The sequence below is a fragment of the Phaenicophaeus curvirostris genome, chromosome 12, assembly GCF_032191515.1.
Source record: "Phaenicophaeus curvirostris isolate KB17595 chromosome 12, BPBGC_Pcur_1.0, whole genome shotgun sequence".
Lineage (NCBI taxonomy): Eukaryota > Metazoa > Chordata > Aves > Cuculiformes > Cuculidae > Phaenicophaeus > Phaenicophaeus curvirostris.
Genome location: NC_091403.1, coordinates 924,627 through 942,653, shown reverse-complemented (window position 1 = coordinate 942,653; position 18,027 = coordinate 924,627). Strand labels below are relative to the sequence as shown.

The 18,027-nt window shown below is 40.9% G+C and overlaps 1 protein-coding gene across 1 annotated transcript in view; it reads left to right on the top strand.

Moving 5' to 3' along the window:
- THSD4 (thrombospondin type 1 domain containing 4) overlaps window positions 1-18,027 on the top strand; it is a 204,589-nt gene that overhangs the window by 180,624 nt on the left and 5,938 nt on the right. Inside the window, exons 10-17 of the mRNA XM_069866943.1 lie at window positions 3,418-3,514; window positions 4,420-4,662; window positions 5,245-5,374; window positions 7,015-7,219; window positions 8,040-8,213; window positions 13,544-13,717; window positions 16,349-16,528; window positions 17,741-17,885. Of these exons, the coding sequence (XP_069723044.1) occupies window positions 3,418-3,514; window positions 4,420-4,662; window positions 5,245-5,374; window positions 7,015-7,219; window positions 8,040-8,213; window positions 13,544-13,717; window positions 16,349-16,528; window positions 17,741-17,885 (1,348 nt within the window). The remainder of the gene's footprint in view (window positions 1-3,417; window positions 3,515-4,419; window positions 4,663-5,244; window positions 5,375-7,014; window positions 7,220-8,039; window positions 8,214-13,543; window positions 13,718-16,348; window positions 16,529-17,740; window positions 17,886-18,027) is intronic.

Below are 18,027 nucleotides of genomic sequence, written 5' to 3'. Positions count from 1 at the left end.
TAAGTCTCTAGTATTTAGATTAATCTTCCTGATGGGAAAACATTGTTCAGTTCATTGTAACATGCTCCACTAAAACTGTATTTAGCACCAAGGCTTTGTTGCTGTTTTGTTCCTTTAATTTCAAAACATTACTATTGATATTTTACTACTGCTTGCTGTGGCTTCCGTCTTGCTCCAGATCATAGGAAAGCTAAATAACAATGAAGCCTTTTCTCTCAGACTTTACTGAGCCAGTAAAACCAATTTTACTTGTTACTTAAAATGGGGATAAGCATACAAATGGCTGGGTTTTCTTGTGAACTGGATTTTTGCTGGATACTTTCCTACACAAGCAAATTTGGCATAGTTTAATTTTACAGTGAACAGAAGCAACTCCCTAAATCAGACAAGGCCTCTGACAGAGTGATACCATCTCAGTTTTCTTCAAAAGAAACATAAGTACAAAAAAACATAGAATGTAGGAATCAAAGCAGGGCAGTTTTAATACGACGCTGTACTAGGAGACAACAGCCCTCTGAGAAAGGAAGAGAGAAGATAATTACTCAAAGATAAATGCTGTATTCTGAGATTATACACTTTCACTTGGTAAAATCCATTCATTGAAAAAACTAGATTAGCTGGTGCTGTGATTGTTTCATCCAGCTACAGCTTTTTTGCTCTGAAGTGCAATGCGGGGTGGAAAAGTGAGTGTGCTGGGTTGTTTCATGGAAAAACAAATAGTAACTATCCTGATTGCTCAACTGGAAAAAGTTAGGTGTTGGTAAAGTTATACCCCATCTGCTATAGGGTGTTTTTAAAAAGCAATATAATAATTATGCAAACATTACTTCTTTTTGGACAATTTCTGATTGATTGCGACGTAAGACTAGCAAAAGCCTGGAAGATCAAATGGTTGGGCTTCTAGGCTCTGCGGTGAAAGCTCCATGTTTTTAAAATATACGTGCCCTTGTGTAGTTACAGGATGCCATGAGCTGAAGTTCGGTCTTAATTTTTTATTGTCAGCTGGTTGATGCCTAATACATAATGAACTAGAGAGAAAAAGAGCAGGAAAGAGATCAAACAGATATTTCCCAAGTAATATCATAAAAACCCCTTAAGCTTAAATTTATCATATTTTAATGTTTTAATTTAGGTTTAATCTCTTCTTTTTTTGCTTTTGCAATGAAAGCTGGCATGATGGGCTTAGCTTTATCAGTTTTGCTCTGTGGCTGATCTATGGATTACCGCATCTAATTTGACTGAACTCTTATCTGAGATGTTTCTTGTAGATACAGAATACTACAGTTCATTATAAGCTGATAGTTTAGTGTCTTTTCCAATATAGTGTGGGAAGATAAAAATAGATAGTGTGCTAGATGAAAGAAAATCAATCATCAGTGTGTCACAGGCTCCCTTCAGGTTTGAAATTTGTAGCTGTACAGATACAGATGTCCTTTTTCAAAGTTTGACTTGTAGTTCCTGAATCATGAATGATTCCTGAATGATTCCTCTTTTCATCCATACTCACAATCTTTATGCTCCTTGTAGAAAAATGAAGAGATCTGCAAATCTTTTTTTTACGGTTGGATTTACGATTTACGGTTGGACTCGGTGATCCGGTGGGTCTCTTCCAACCTGGTTATTCTGTGTGTGTGAAATGGCTTTCTGTTCCTTTCCTGCTGTCTTTCTTCCACTCCAAGCTCTCCAAGTTACAGTGTGTTGTAATTAGCAAGATAAAAAGAGATGCCTTGTTTTGTCCAGGTGTGAAGCACACATTGCTACAAGGACTTAGGTTCCCTAAAGCAAAGCGAAACTCTTGTGTAATTCCAGATGTTCCTGCAGGAAAGCTGTGGCAATGTATTCAAGGGGACTTCGTCATTTAAGCTCTTTATAAAATTTGCCTGTCAGTTGTTTTGAGAAACATGATGGGAAAACCATGGGAACTGTTAGAAAGCTGTTCCTGGAACCATCTGAACCACAGGGTCCTGGTGCTGGGAGGTCACGGAGGGTCTTCTGCGGAAGTCACTCCTCTGAGGACCGAACCCAGCGAGGGTGTGGGGTTTGGATAACAAAGTGACACGGGGAGGACCAACCCTTACAAACAATGTTACTGGCAATGCACTATGAGATGGTTCAGAGAAGGGAATGATCTCTGAGGGACAAGAACCTGAAGGAAAAGCTATTGTATTTGGCAAGGAAACAGCAGTTTTGACACAAGGAAAAATAAAGGTCTGAATCCCTAGCTGTTGTTAATTGGTGTTATGAATTCAGTGAAACCTTGAAGTGTAATTGTGCTCTGCTGGGCCATAAAGCTGTGGGCATAGCGTGATGCTTTTCTTTATGGCCCGTGGCTTGTCAGAACTAAAGAGCTCGTGCAAGCTCTGAGCTTGTTTGCTTTTGGTTTGTTCTTTTAAAAGAGGTTCTTTAACTTAAAGTGCAATCTGAGGCTTCTGCTGGAGCTGGGACTCCTACAGCAGCAGTCTCGGTAGAAGCCGTACCAAGTACTCCAAGCAAAACTAGCGAAATCGGCAGCCGATGGCTTCCCTGCATTTCTAGTGTGAGTACGCGCAGGCTCTCGGCAGGGACATAACACAAGCCAGCTGGGCATGGAGGGTGCTGCTAGGATGTTAAAATCTTTCATAAAGTCATCTCTTGCTCAGGCCTCATTATGCCTCACTGCTTAACTGAGCGCACCAGGAGTGACACTGACTCGCAGAGCTGTGCCCCTGTGGGCCTGTGCAGCAGTGTTCTGAAACTGCTTGGCTTCATTTTCACATTTAAGGAGAAAAGCGTGTGGTTCCTGCCTGTGTTTCATGAAGAACAGTTTGATAGAGTTGTTGTGGCTGGCTGTAAAGCAGCAGGAGTCTGTCTGCGCTTGCATTACTTCATTCAGTCGAGAATTAACGTGGAAGGATGCAGGAGGGTTGCATGGGCGCTCTTCAGCTGCTTTAACAAGTGTTATCTAGGCCTTTGGAATCTGTTCACTTCATCTTTATTGAGCGGTGCGTATGGTGAGGATGGCACAACGGCAGTAACGTTAGCTCGTTGATCACTGAGTCTCCCTCGCGTGGTGCAGAGGGGATTGCAAGGAACGGTCTGATGGGTGAGATGGTCCACGCAAAATAAAATGTATGTGCTATCTGCCCCCAGCCCCATCTTGGCTCCCAGCATGTCAGATTGTAAATTTTCAAAGGTTTCAATAAAGATTTTCTCTGCTTTCACAGGCTGGCTCCCTTTGCCAGCATAGTCACCTGTATTTTCTCATGTTTTACAGAAACAAATACCCCTTTGTTGCATTTTATGAGCCAGTCATTGGCCATTGTTTCTATCCTGACCATTGTTAAATAATGTTATGTAGTTGATAAGTTCCAGTACATATTTAAGCATTAGCAATATAGCAAGTGGAAGAAGTGAATGTATGGCTGTTTCTCTTTTTAGATGATACATCAGCAGCCTAACCCAGGCATACATTATGAGTACATCATCCCAGGAGACAATGTCATTAGTCCTCAGTTGCTCGCTCACAGGAGGCCAGGTAAAATCCTGCTGTTTACTATTATTAAACACATTTTATTACCCAATAGCTAATGGAGAAATTCATGCCATTAAATGAAATGTAAATGCTGCCATTGATATGGGCAAACCCCAGAATTTCACCCTATGTGTTGAAAGAAAAGTCTGCATAGATTTGATAACTTCAGTGAATTAATACTAGCAGGGGTCATTTATACTGGAACAGGGAATCAGGTCACATATTTCTACTTTCAATAACAATTTTGTTGTTAAAATGTTAATCACGGCTTTGCTGCATGTCTCAGAAATGAAATGGGACATGATTTTTCTCTTCAGAGTTTGAAATACTTTGGAACAACCCTTTGCAGCTTCTCGTTACTCTCCCAGCTGGAGAGGCTCGAACACTAATCTGTTGCTTTCCCAAGCTAGAACGTGGACAGCTCGTGCTCCTGCCTGAGCTGTGGCTCTGTGCTCTGTGTGCTGGCGTGAAGTTCTGGCAGGCAGTAGGGAGTCTGCAAGCAAGTTTGGTCTCATTATACTTCTGATGTTTGTGACTTGCCTTGACAAATGTCTAAGTGCGTTTGCAGTCTGTTCGTAACAAGGAGCAGCTGCACTGGGACATGGGGCGGCACAGAGGACAGAGCACGGTACAAAAAGTGCTTTGGGAAGTTCTGACAGCGGGTGCACTAACTCTACAGTGTGTTTGGAGATTCTTCAAGTTTTAACGTGTTTGCTGGCTGAGTCTTGGTTATCTTGGTTCAAAAAAATCACAATCTTTGCAGGTTGCTATTAGGAGGTCTCTGCATAACAGATTAAAGCCATTTTAAGTTTACTGATGCTCCTGTTGTGATTATGAGTGGATGAAAACGGACTGATATTTGCAAGTGAGGCTCATTCTTTTACATTTTTGTTATTGTCCATCATCAGGGGAGCCCTTGAATGGTCAGTTAGGAATGCCAGAAAGTACAAACCACGAGAATGAGGATTTGCGAAGGGAGACAGATGCTCTCACTGGACAGCCAGCTGTAACTTTCCCAGTTATTCAGCCAGGAAGATTTCCTCCTCATCAGCCAGAAAACCACGTGCCCGCCATGCAGCCACCCAGACAAAACAGAGAATACAACTGGAAACAGATTGGAAAAACTGAGTGCAGTGCTACATGTGGAAAAGGTGAGCGCTTCACACACCCTGCGCAGAAAATAGATGATGCATGGGAAGGTTCTGGCATGGGAGAGGAGAAGCGTGAAGGGAGAAAGCACTTTGACTGCTCAGCAGCTCTTGTATGCATAAAGCATCGCTAGACCTGATGTTTTCTGTTATTTTACAAGCAAAAGGCGTGTACTATTATGTGCTTATATTTAAATCAGTAGAAATAACAAAATTAAAAGTATGAAATACAAAGTATGTAAATGAGAAGGGAAATAAATGGTATTTGTCTCTGAAAGGAAATATTTCTGAATTTAAAGTCAAGCTGCTCTTTCTCACACCCTTGATAGCTTTCGTATCAGCTGCTTTCTCAGCATTCCCTCGCAGTCTTTATTGTTCCATTTGGCCTCTCCAGCTTTGTCAGATACACCCTTGGTGCTTTTTGGCTTTTTGTCAAGAGTTTTCTGATCTTATTGGGAAGGTCTTAGACTATATTTCCTGTTGTTAATTACCCTTTTCCTTTCCACATTGGTGTTGGATGCTGTCATTATGGCTTATACTGCAGAGTCCTTTGCAATGCATCACCTAATTTTTTCTTCATTTCAGGGTCACAGTACCCAGTTTTCCACTGTGTCAACAGAATCACTCACGAGGAGGTATCTGAGAGTCACTGCGACAGCAGCACCAAACCCATTCCAGAAGAGGAGGCCTGCAACCTCTTCCCATGTCCAGCTTTGTAAGATATTGCAATTTAAATCAAGTGAAATAAGCCAATGTCGTTGAAGTTTTGCACGTGACAGGCTGTTCTAAGTAGGAAATTAGTTTGAACCCCTAAGGACTGTGCATTCGTGTCACAAAGCGTAGTGGATTTTTTTTGCTGAGTTGCTGATGGCCTTCTTCCCTGTCACGGGGAGCAAGAGCATTCAGAGGAGATAGAAGGGAAGTTGGTCACGAGTGCGGTAATTTATCAAAATTGCTGTTATTTTTCAGTCATGCACCCTGTATGCGGTGTCTCTGTGGGGACATTTTTTTCAAGTGACAGGCTCGTGCATGCACCTGTCCAGAGAAGAGGCTCCGTAGGCTCTATCACCTGCTTTGGGGCAGTGCCCACCTTTTCATTCCATGGTGTTGTGTTTGAGATGAGATTACGCTGATAGTATTATAAACATCATCTCCCTTTCCTGGAATCAGTAGTTCTAGTAGTTCTTTAACTCGAAACTGGGTTCAGAAGTCCTTGTTTCCAGCACAGTAACACTACCAGCTCAGGCGTGATTTCCTTCTGAAAAGACACTTGCCCTCAGGAGCTTGTGGCAGTTGGGTAAGCAGCTTCTTTTAGATGGTCAGAAAAAAAAGAAAAGTTCAGTTCACTGTGATGTATACCAAGAACAGAAGAGGCTTAAACCTGATTGCTGTTGTAGCAACTTTATTTCAGGTCAGCAGCTGTATTTTCCATCTCTCTTGTAGTTACATTCTTCAGTTCTCTTCTGAGCAGCAAGTAACCACTCCTTTTCCCATGGAAAAGTGCATATTAGATACTCAGGAACTTCTGAATCTGTTTACTTGGAGATGTCTTCTTTCACCAAGCATCTTTCTCACCTTTTTTTCCCCCTAACATGTCATATTAATTCAGCTTCATTTCTTTATGCTGGATAATATCAAGAATATAAACAACAATATGTAAATATTTGTTAAAAAGAGTACAGAGATTTCACTTTATCTCCACAAGAATTCTGAAATAAAATGTGTGATCAGTTCAGATTCTCCCCTTATTTGTGTATGTCTTCATGCTTGAAATGAAAGCTGAAAGGGGAAAATGGTGTTCATACAAAAGTGATTAAATAAATACAGTCAAATTTGGATGAGAAAAATATATCTAGGGATGTTTTCATTTCAGAATTAAGTTTATTTATGCATTGCTTATCATTTGCTATTTCAGCTTTACTGAGGGGTGAATGAATGCCCAGATGTGATTTCTGTGGTATTGTCCTTTTTTAGAGCCTTTGCTGTGGAAAAATTTCCCGCAGCATACCTTAAATTTTGGGGAATTGTCATTAGAACAATAACGTATATTATAGACGCATTCTTTTAAAAAAGCCCAAACAGCTATTCTTGGCTTAATTAATATTTGTAACATGTCTGGAAACCATGAAATGTGCAACCTGTATACTTGCTCATTATTATCAACCGCCGCAAGTAGATTAGTTACAAGTGTGTATATAATGTTGTCTTCATAAAGGATTAAGTTATGCAGGGAGAGGCTTAAGTGTTGTTTTATAAGATTCTGTACCCGCATCAGAATCGGGTCATCCAAGTTCTGTTAAGATTAGTATTAGAGAAATCTTTACTGAAAACGAATGTGTCCTGTTTTTTCCTTAGCTGGGACATAGGGGAGTGGTCCGAGTGCAGCAAAACGTGTGGCCTTGGGATGCAGCATCGGCAGATCCTGTGCCGGCAGATGTACGCCAACCGCACGCTGACGGTTCAGCAGTATCGGTGTCAGCACCTGGAGAAGCCAGACACCACCAGCACCTGCCAGCTGAAGATCTGCAGCGAATGGCAGATTAGGACGGAGTGGACTTCAGTAAGTCTGACTGATTCATTTGGTGCAGACCTCAGAAAAAAATAAGAGTTTTCTTCCAAGTATCATTAATCAAACAAAAAATTCGGTTTTGTCTAAAACAGGGAAGTGGAATGTGAAAATCGTGGGAAATATATCAGTCTTAGTTCAAGAAAACCCTGCTCAATAAAGATTACTATTCGTAATCAGAAAGAAGCTGAAAACCAGTGACTGAATAGTACAAAACCCACACATGTGGGTACAGAAGTATGCAAGATTTCTGAGCAGTGCTTTTTTTAATACCATGTGAAGTAGAATTTGGAGAGTCCTGATAAAAACATTTCACGTCTAATGGTGAAAAATTACGTTCTCATCTTACTTCTGGCTCTGGATGCTTTACATCTTCAGGCAAAGTAACAATAGCTACCAGCATTCTCTGAGCAGGAGAAGACAGCCTTTACTTATAAAAAGGGTTCAGAAATGTTTCTTTACGTTTGTTTTGCTTCATGCCTGCCTAGGGCAAGATCAAAATTAAGCAGGATATGTCAGGCTGCTGTTCAGATAGCAGCAGATCATTTTGATAAGGTGCAGCAGCCCATTGAAGATAGGGTTTAATTTTACATTTTCCAAATCTATCTGCATATTATACTGTAGAATACTACAGACCAAGATCATGTTTTAAAACTATTGATGTATTTTTATTCCTTATTCCTAGCAATCTAGAGTAGCTCTATAGCTTCTGTGGATGTCTTGGCAGGAGTGAATTAATTGTACATTCCCAGCTCCCTTATAAACCACTGCGGTTCTTACATACAGTCCTGATGCAACCTCCCTTTTCTTACAGTGTTCGGTGCCTTGTGGAGTGGGGCAGAGGACCAGAGATGTGAAATGTGTCAGCAATCTTGGGGACGTTGTTGATGATGAGGAATGTAACATGAAGCTGCGGCCAAATGATATTGAGAATTGTGACATGGGTCCCTGTGCAAAGAGCTGGTTCCTTACAGAGTGGAGTGACAGGGTAAGGCTTCTCATCATCTTTGTGCTGCCAAATCTTCTAAAACAGCTTAGATGCGTCAGAATGAAAAATATGCATCTGTGCACCCATAAGAGGAGTGATCCTATTTTCCGTGTTTATCCTTGGTCTCTTAAACAGTCAAGAGCAAACAAACAAAAAATATGATCCCAGAGGAGTTTGTGTTAGATACAACAATGCATAAGAAAGGGCAAGCATGTGGGTACACGGCCAAACATCTGGATTGAGAATTGGCTCTCTGTCTGAACTTCCCAAAATATTAAGTGTGCTGAGATTTATTATTCTGCCTTGCTTAGCCCTGACTCTCAAGATTTAGACTGTAATGGATTCGCTACTGTTTCTTTGAGGGATGGAAGTTTGTCTGGATTTAAGTTCAAGCCATAAACCAATTATCCTATAGCTGTGAAAAGTGGGGAGCAACTTCATAAACTCAAGCAAAGTCTAGTGGGAGGTGTCTCTGCCCATGGCAGGTGGAACTGGATGATCGTTAAGGTGCCTTCCAACCCGAACCATTCTATGATTCAGGCTTTTGTACTTTGTGAACATGATTGTATTTTTCTTTTTATTCCAGTGAGTGAGATTCTCCAGGTGAAAACAAGAAAAAACAATAGGGATTTACCTTGTTTCATGATTGGGCTCAGAGTTGTTGTTCAGCAGTAATATTTAAATGTTTCTGTTAGAAGACTTAACAACATGGGCTAAGAAAATCCTGGTATTTTGGTCCCTCTTGTGGATGCTTGAATAGCAATTCCATCTGTAGAGAAGTTGAGCCTTCAGTATGTAAAAACCCCTTGTCTTTGACTGGTTGTTTTGGCAGGGAAATAACATAATTTATTCATAACTTCACAGATCCATTATTTAGATCATTTTGTGGCAGTATCTATGAAAGGTAGGAATGTCTGGCTCATGGGTTATGCATGAGTTCTGATGCTTGGAAGATTTTCAACATATTTTAGATGCAGAGGAGGAGGAACTTCACAAGTGGGACAGGAGGACAGGTACACGGTGTGTCACATAATTTTAAAAAGGCTGATCAGGCTCTTGCTACAATTAAAGGCCTGCAAAATTTTCAGCCTCCAGACAACTCAAATAGATTTGTATAAAGAAACAAAAATTACACGCTAATAAATCTTTATTGTTGTCATTGGAACTTTTTTCCCAGTTGTTATTCCTTGAGTGAGTTCAGCAGCTCTTGCATAGCCTGGGCCGAAAGCTACCAGGCAGAGCAGAGGTGTTAGTGCAAATGGCAGACTTTGTGCTGTAGGGAAAATTGCATTGCCTTTTTTTAGCTTGTAGAGCAGTTCTTTGTACAGTGCTATTAAAGTAATATTTTACAAGTAACAGAGAAAAACGCATTCTACCCTCAAAGACATCTTCCTCGAAATAGCTGGCCCAGCTGCTGCAGTTCCACCACATAAAGCACGTACGTTCCAGTGGAGGCTTGAGTATTGAAGTTTTCTACATTATTCTACATTGATATCTTGTTCTCTGCGGAATTAAAAGTAGCTTCTGTAGCTGATGGTTATGACCGTAGAATGTTATTATGCCTATTTAAATGTATTAAATGAGACATGAAAGTGAAGCAGGTAATGTGGAAAGCGACGTTTTTTCTTACCGCAAGCATTTCAGGGTCAGGGAGTAAAGAATGGATTTTTTACCTTCTCAGCTTATATAAGTGTACAAATTAATTTCTTCCAAACGCTCGCTGCTGTAGTTGGTGTTATTCACTAACACTTCTGCCAGCAGAATCTCTTTGATTCACAAAGAGAAATGCAGAATCTTCTAAGGCTGACATGTAACTTATAATGTGGATGCTCAGAGACGTGTAGTGGCAACGACTCCGTGGGAGGCAGTGGGATATTGGAGGAGTCGGTAGCTTTGCAAAGTCAGACCCTTGTGGTATTTTTAGGGGTTTTGTAGGAAGAAGCTTTCCTGTCGCAGAATTTCCTTAAGATGTCTCACGGTGTTATAGCGGGAGAGTTCCACCAAACTGCATCCATTAATCAGCAGAGTGAAGCTGCTGAACCGTTCTGAACTTAGCAACAAAGTTGGATTGATGGGAGCAGATGAGATTCTTGCAAACATTCCACATGACTGATTCTTTGACGGCTCTAATTGCTGGCAAGTTTACTTCTCCTGTGGGTCAGAAGTGGGAAACTGCATTCTCCTGATTTACAGCAATGGGGGACTCACCAGTGTTTCCTTCCAGTTAACCGGAGCATTCCCCTCTTGCATTTTTGTTTATTCCTCATTGCCACCCCCTCTGTTCATTTGTTTCTCATTTTGTTTAGAGCATACTTAGAAAAGAAGCCAAAATACAAACAGTTCTTAGATGTTAATGAGGTTCTGAAGCCAAAATAAAATCTTGGGAAGAAAGGAAAAATGCTGCACATCAGGGAACAAAATCCAAACAGATCAAATACATGCTCTGGCTTTCACTCTTGATAAAAAGGTGTAACAGCGATGCTTCTGTAATATCTTCCATTAGAGAACTGGAGTAGCTTCATAAAAATCAGCCCTTTATTCCTCACAATCCTAAAGCATTACCTAACAGGTGCAAGTGAGTTTGTTGACCCGTCAGATGTAGAACCACCAGTCAATATTGTAGGTCACACTCCTTTCACTGTTTTTTATTTAAATCTGGATAGCTCAGGTAAAATCTCCTGGATCCTGGGAAATAACAAAGGAAAAGAAACCACCATGGAGCTTGTGCAGGCATTTTGCTATTTTTTATTACCGCTGTTTATTTGTTTTCAGTATATAATGAAAACAAGATAGAATACCTCTTTCCACTGATTTCTTGTGGGAATCATATAGAAATACAAGTTTTGCATTCCTTATGAATGGATTTGTAACTCACTTCATGATTTGCAATGAAACATATGGCCAGGAGAGTTTGGAAGGAGACGTCGATCGAAGGGTGGCCAAGACCTACAGAGATTTCTGTTTTCTTCTCTGGAGTTGACCCCTCTTTGCCGCACTTCAGCTGTTTTAGATGAAAATCAGCATATATAAGTCTTGCCAGCTAGGGGCCAGGTATCGCGGTTGGGTCAGCAGGGCGAGCTCGGCTGGGAGGTGGCAGCAGGGCAAACCAGAGTCCAGGGTTTCAGGCAAGGTCGGATGCTGGTGAGGCGGGTCCAAGGTCAAGGTGGGAAATCAACCCACAGCTCAGGTCTAGGGCCAGTAGCCGGGGTCGGTACAGCCAGCCGCTCCTAGGGCAGCTCCGTTAACGAGGCAGGGGGAGGTCGTCCAGCTCACAGGGCAAGTGATGCTCAATGAGCCAGAGAAGCGCAGAAATCGTTTCCCTGATGTTACTGACTTACGAGAGCATTAGTAATGTCTTAGCACCCACGGTGTTACCAACTACATAGAAAGAAAATAACGGTGCGAATGTAGAAGCAACCCTGATCCATCCAGAGCTATTTCAAAACTGTTGTTACCTTGGAACAATACCATAAATCTGCTAAACTAAATACAGGGACAGTTTGACTTGTGATACAGCACCTACCCTATGCATACGCGCACTCGAAAGGGAAATCATTTAAATCCAGATATTAGAGAGTGTCTTGGCGATACGTAAGGATATTTCTAACTACCCACCCCTTTCTTTACTTTTTTTGCTTTGGTTTGTTTTAAAGAAATCAAGGCTGCTCTCAACAGTTTTATGTGCTTTGAAAATCTGCCTCCAGTCTTGGAACAGCAGCGGGAACGAGCTTTTGAAATACAATTCTTAGTTTATTATTGGGAAAACAAAGGTTACATAATCCTTCTAAAATCCCTTCTGTAAAGGATTTTCTCAGAGTAGGTCAAATAACATTAAGGAGTTTCATACACGTATTTCAAGCATAGATCTTTATTTTTCACAGTGGTGTAACATCAGGAGGTTGATTCATAAAAATTTTTATTATCTTGTGGGGAACGATTAAGGTGACAAGTGTGGTAGACAGAAATCCCACACAAATGGGGACGGAAAACTCAATTGGTTGTCAGTTAAAAACGTGAAAATGTAACTAAGGTGAGCGATGCTGCCCAGACCTGGGTGAAAGGACTCGCCGGTTCGGGCAGATCTGCTGCCTCTTCCCTGGGGTCTGTTGCCCCCCGGGAGGGCACGGAGCACGGTACTGGAGGGGAACTGGCGCTGTGAAGGGCTTCTTGGCTCTGCGTGCCCCGTGGCTCTGACGAGAGCTCAAACTTCCACTTGCGGCCGTCCAAGTTGGCGAGAGCCAGCCCTAGTGTCCTGGGCTGCTGTTAGAGTTGTTTTCTGACAACTATCAGAGCACGGGATATGGGGGGTTTATTTTTAGTTTTTTAATGGGAATGGAAAGCTTCTGAAACTGAATTCTTGAGGAAAAGACCTCAGGAAGAGGAGAAATGGCAGACTCTGTAAAACTAGGGAGGGTGTTCCACAGACTAAGGTTTCAGGGGAATTTCTGCCAACTAAAACAAGACAGTGAAACAAAATATCTTTAATAATAGGACCAGAACAGAGAAACTGCAACTTGTGGAAGTTCCTTGTGTCGTACGGCGTTAGGTTATGGAAGTTACTAGGTATTAATGCAACAAATCAATGGCACAGAATTGAAAGTGGTGGGTGTGTGAGTTGTGAAAACCAAAGGAAGAAGATGCATTATCCAAATGCTTACTACTCCCTGCCTTGGGCTTTGGAAATCATGCCTTTTTACACGGAAGATTTTTAATGAAAGGAACAAAAAAACATGAAAAACCAAATACTTAACGCAGAAACATTCAAGTTTAAGTTTGCTTTGTAAATCCTTTGAGGGTAGTTAATCTGTAGTAAAATCTTAAGAGTAGAGGGCGGGACAACCCTGTGCCTTCCCATTCGGTATTTCCTTTGTTATTTGATATGTTCATGTATAATTATTTAAAACATAAGACTATGGAGGTTTTCCAGATGACTTTATAGACTAAACTTGTTCCCAGCTCTGGTTTGCAAAGCAGAAAAGCAAATTAGATTGTCAAATGAAAATTACTTAGAAATAAGAAAGTGTTTGCAGAGTATAAGCATAGTTCTCCATGCATAGTGTAGTTGAACATACTTGCCGAGGATAAAATATTAACAGCTACAAAATACAGTTCTGTACAGTGGGTTTGAAAGGCAACTTTAACCGGGGCTATGCTAACTAGTCAGCTTACCTAGCAGTGCCCTGTTTGAAATGGGTTTAGTTCCTATTTTACAAGTAAAAATAATCGACTTTGTGTCAATTAGTTTCTTTTTTGTGATTGTTGCTTCTCCTCATTCCGTTGGGCTGTCCGGAGGGCGGGTGAGTGAACGTTCTCTGTCTTCTGCTCCCCAGTGTTCTGCCGAGTGTGGCGACGGAGTCCGGACGCGATCGGTGGTTTGTATGACCAACCACGTCAGCAGTTTGCCGCTGGAAGGCTGTGGCAACAACAGACCCTCTGAGACAACTGCCTGTAATAACGGGCCCTGTGCTGGTAAAGTGGAATGGTTTGCCGGGGGCTGGACACAGGTGAGCTCTACAGCTAACATACCTATTTGTTTTCTGCTGGTATTTTAATTAAAAAGTGTAGTTTTCTGCAATGACCATGTGTGACCTAAGGTATTTCTACATCTCTGTGGAATATTTGGAATTATTTTCTGTATTTTGCCGAGTCGATGTTCAATACTTTTCAGCACCTGCTGTGTTTTCACTTTGATAAAAGTAAGACTTTGTTCTTCTCTTCCGATGTACATTAGTTTCTATTTCTCATCTACTGACCCAGTGTATTTGTAAAATGAAAATGTATTTATAAACAGAAGGCTGCTTAGTATATTCAGGTGAATGCTAAAGCGTTCTAGAGTAGAGCCTTTGTGATCATGCATACCCACAGGGATATATATTTATATATCTATATATATACACCTGTATATCTAAAAGAAATGTCCAGAAGATAAATAAAATAAAAAAACAGATAGCTAAACCCAAAAGTTAGCTTCAGTATTGTGCTGAAAAGAACAGAGTTTAGTTAGCGGTCTGCATCCTGATGCTCTTTCCTCAAGGTAAATTCTTCCCTTGATGCACATTTCAGCAGTTCTCATTCTAAGTGAGCATTTCTGCTGTCAGGAACAAAGGCATTTCGGCAGCTGTCAGCTGGTGCCCAGACGTTTGTCCCTTGGTGCAGGCTCTCACATAGCCTAGAGAGTTTTTCAGACAGCTGACACCAGCACTTCATCGAGTTTTTAGGGAAAAGACTCTTGGCTGTGCTGTTAACTCACTGCATTTCAGATTCCAAGATCCTTCCAGGTGATAAGGAGTTGGATATTAAACTGGTACAGCTGTGATGGAGATTACAGGGCTACTTCTATGCTAATGCTTTGAAGTGTAAGTGGCAATTATTTGCACTGTATAGAGCAATAACAAATTCAGATTTAAAACTTACCCTAGCTGCAGTTTTTATAACAGGGCCTTGTTACTTGCCCCACACCAGGGAGGTGAATAGGAGCTCTGTATCCACTCTTGCTAGCACAGAGAGGTCTTCACTAAGGTCATCCTAACTCACCCCATTCTGTTGTAAATAAGAAAGTTTCTACAATTTCTTGTTCTTTTAAGCTAATTCACCTTCTTCCTTTGCATGAGAGAGAATTTGTTGACGTGTACCAAGGGCACAAGGTCTTTGCTGTATGTTACCTGAAAGAAGTGTTTGACATCAATTGTACCAGCCAAATCCTGGCTTCTAAACACCAAAATGAAAACAGGCAGCCAGGCAGGAGGAACATTCATGTATGACCTTCCACATTACCCTCCGCTAGACCTACAGCTGAATGTGAAGATATAATCTTTTGGAGAAACCATTAAAAGAGAGATGTTCAGTGTTAAAGAAAGGGCAGTAAAGTTACAGCCTGTGGAATTTACTTGGGTGCATTCATCTCATGGTTCTTCATTCAGCTCAAGGGTTTTGTGGGTATCTGGTAAAGGGATCAGAAGTTCCACCCAAAATATAAACAAAATCCCCACTTTTAATAACGTTTGATTGGTTTAGACTAGAAAAAGCCTTTGAAAACCATAGTCCTTTACACAAAGTAGAAACTAATATGTTGCTGGAATCATCATCTGAAAACCTTTTTACAAGTGCCAGGAACAGTTTTGTGTGTGTATTTAACCTTTAAGCAGGCGGTAAGAGTCCACGAGAGTCAAATTTGCTTTTCAGAACTGGAACCAACACTGCAACGCATAGATACATGCAAACATGAAAAGAACACCCTGGCAGAAAAAGGCATTTTCTAAAAACCACACAGAATGTGGGGAATTGTAAAGCTGCAAAGCTGTGCTCTAACCTTCTAACCCTCAAAGGTTCAGCGCGGGGCATACAATCCTGCTTCAGCAAGAAGCACTAACACTGTTTATGGAGAAAGCAAGTTATGCTTCTCTTTTTATTACAAAAATAAATACCAGGTTCTTTCGTAGCTACAGGTAAAACTACACTTCTAGGCTTCTCTGAAAGCACACTCAAGTCATATGTCTTTTTCCTCATAAAAATAATGAGAAATGTGTTTTCAGCCTGTGGTACCACGTGGAATAAAAATTCACAGAAGTATAGTTTTAACTGCTGTAACCGTTTTTAAGATGAAATATTAAATAAGTAATACCTGATGCTTATAGTCAGTACTCACTTGATGAATTAAGTAGTTACTGTATCCTTTAGCATTTTCTAGTCTTGGTTCCTACCTGGGACTGCTGGATTCTGTGTTAGTACTGCAAACAAATAACAATAATAACCCAAGGTTTATCTAGGCTGCTGTTCTGGTTCTGAGTGATAAAACCCTACCACGGGAACTTAAGGAATACTTTACCCTTTTCCTTTCTCTTTGAGTCATACATATGTCAGTGATGGAAGGAAGGATGCCGTTAAGTTCATTTTACTGAGGAAAGAATGTATAGAATTAAGGAAATGGAGTTTGGATGTTAGTGTTTAGGTATACATCCAAGAACAGTGAATAAGCAAAACACTGTATATTATTAATTTAACATGCAAGTGTGTGTGTATTGTTTTTATTTCAGAAAGAAATAATGGGGAGAAAGACGTTACTTTGGAAACAAGTTGAAGAACATAAGTAGAATAACAAATTCCACCTTTGTTTTTTCTCCTGTTTTCTGAAACAGTGCTCGAGTGAATGTGGCAGTGGAACTCAACAGAGAGAAGTTATTTGTGTTAGGAAAACAGAAGGTAATTTTGATGTTCTGAACCCCTATGAATGCTCATATTTGGAAAAACCTCCCAGCCAGCAATCCTGCTACCTCAAACCCTGTGGATCTAAGTGGTTTCATACAGAATGGAGCACAGTAAGTCTATTACGCTTTTCTATTTCTAGTTTTCTTTGATATAATAAATCTTTTTCCATTGATCGTGAAATTGACTTCATCTTGCACGGGAGCGATACTACAAAGAAACATGCTCTTTAGTACCCAGTGGAGCTTAGGTAGCTTAGGAAGTATCTTGACCAGGAGGAAGCCCTGCCTAGTTGTCTTTTCATCACTGATCTCTACTTCTGCAGATCGTCCTGTTTTACGGCGTTGGTTCATGTCACTGTGCAGATGTTGATGGAAATTCTACAGATTCTTTACTGAGCTTTTAGTTTAGAATGAAGAGCCTCCCTGTAGAAAACCCATAAGCAAACTCATTTTTTAATGTGAACATGCCAGTGTGTAGCCACAAGAGATACAGCTGTCTGCATGTCTAGAATGCAGCAGCTAGATGCCTTCTGAAAGTGAAAATACATGCTGTCTTTGGGAGGCACAGAAGAAAGAAGGCGTTAAGACTCGGAATCTGATAGGTATTTAGAGATCCCTAGTTACTGTTTAAGTGCTTACTTGCTAAGAAGTGATGCTTAAAAATTTTTGAAGGGCTAAGCCTTTGTGGCCATCTTCACTGTAGGAGCAAATCCGTATGCCAGCTGAGGTTTACAAGATCATATTTGAAGCTTTTTTCAATTCTCCTTCTAGTATTATCATAGAATCATAGAACAACCAGGTTGGAAGAGACCCACCGGATCATCGAGTCCAACCATTCCTATCAAACACTAAACCATTCCCCTTAGCACCTCGTCCACCCGTGCCTTAAACCCCTCCAGGGAAGGTGAATCAACCACCTCCCTGGGCAGCCTGTTCCAGTTCCCAATGACCCTTTCTGTGAAGAAATTGTTACTGTTATCAACGGACTAAGTGGTATTTCTGACTGTTAGACCTAAACAGAAAGGATTATGGAGTTAGCTGGGAGCAGAGTAGCTGATTCAAAGCCCCTGTACTAGGTTTCAGTTGCATAGTGTCTACTGTGTTTAGGTGTCCAGTTCTTGTGGTCAAAAATGTTCTTGAACCTTTAAGGAAATTCCACCTGTATGTTAAGGACCTTGTAGTTAGAGAAGAAAAACACCCCAACAGACGTGGTGAAGTTTAATGAAAGGCTACAGTGATACCTGGGTCCGGCTTCAAGGTTCCCATTTTTTTCTTTCTGCATTTCTCCTATGGTCTTCACGAACCTCAGCTTTTGTGTTTCAGTGTTCCAAGTCCTGTGAAGGCGGATTTCGGGTTCGAGAGGTACGATGTCTATCAGATGACATGACAGCCAGTGCTCAGTGTGATCCACAGCTCAAACCTGAAGAAAAAGAACCGTGTAACACACAAGATTGTATTCCTGAAATAGGTACGGATGGGGAAGCTTGTGTTTTAACTAGGGAACTCCATCTAGTGGAGGAAATATTTCATGATCTTTCAGAGGTTTTAGAGTATATTTTCTTTATCACGCTTAAGGGTGTCTTTTTACACAAAATACAGCTCTTTTCTAT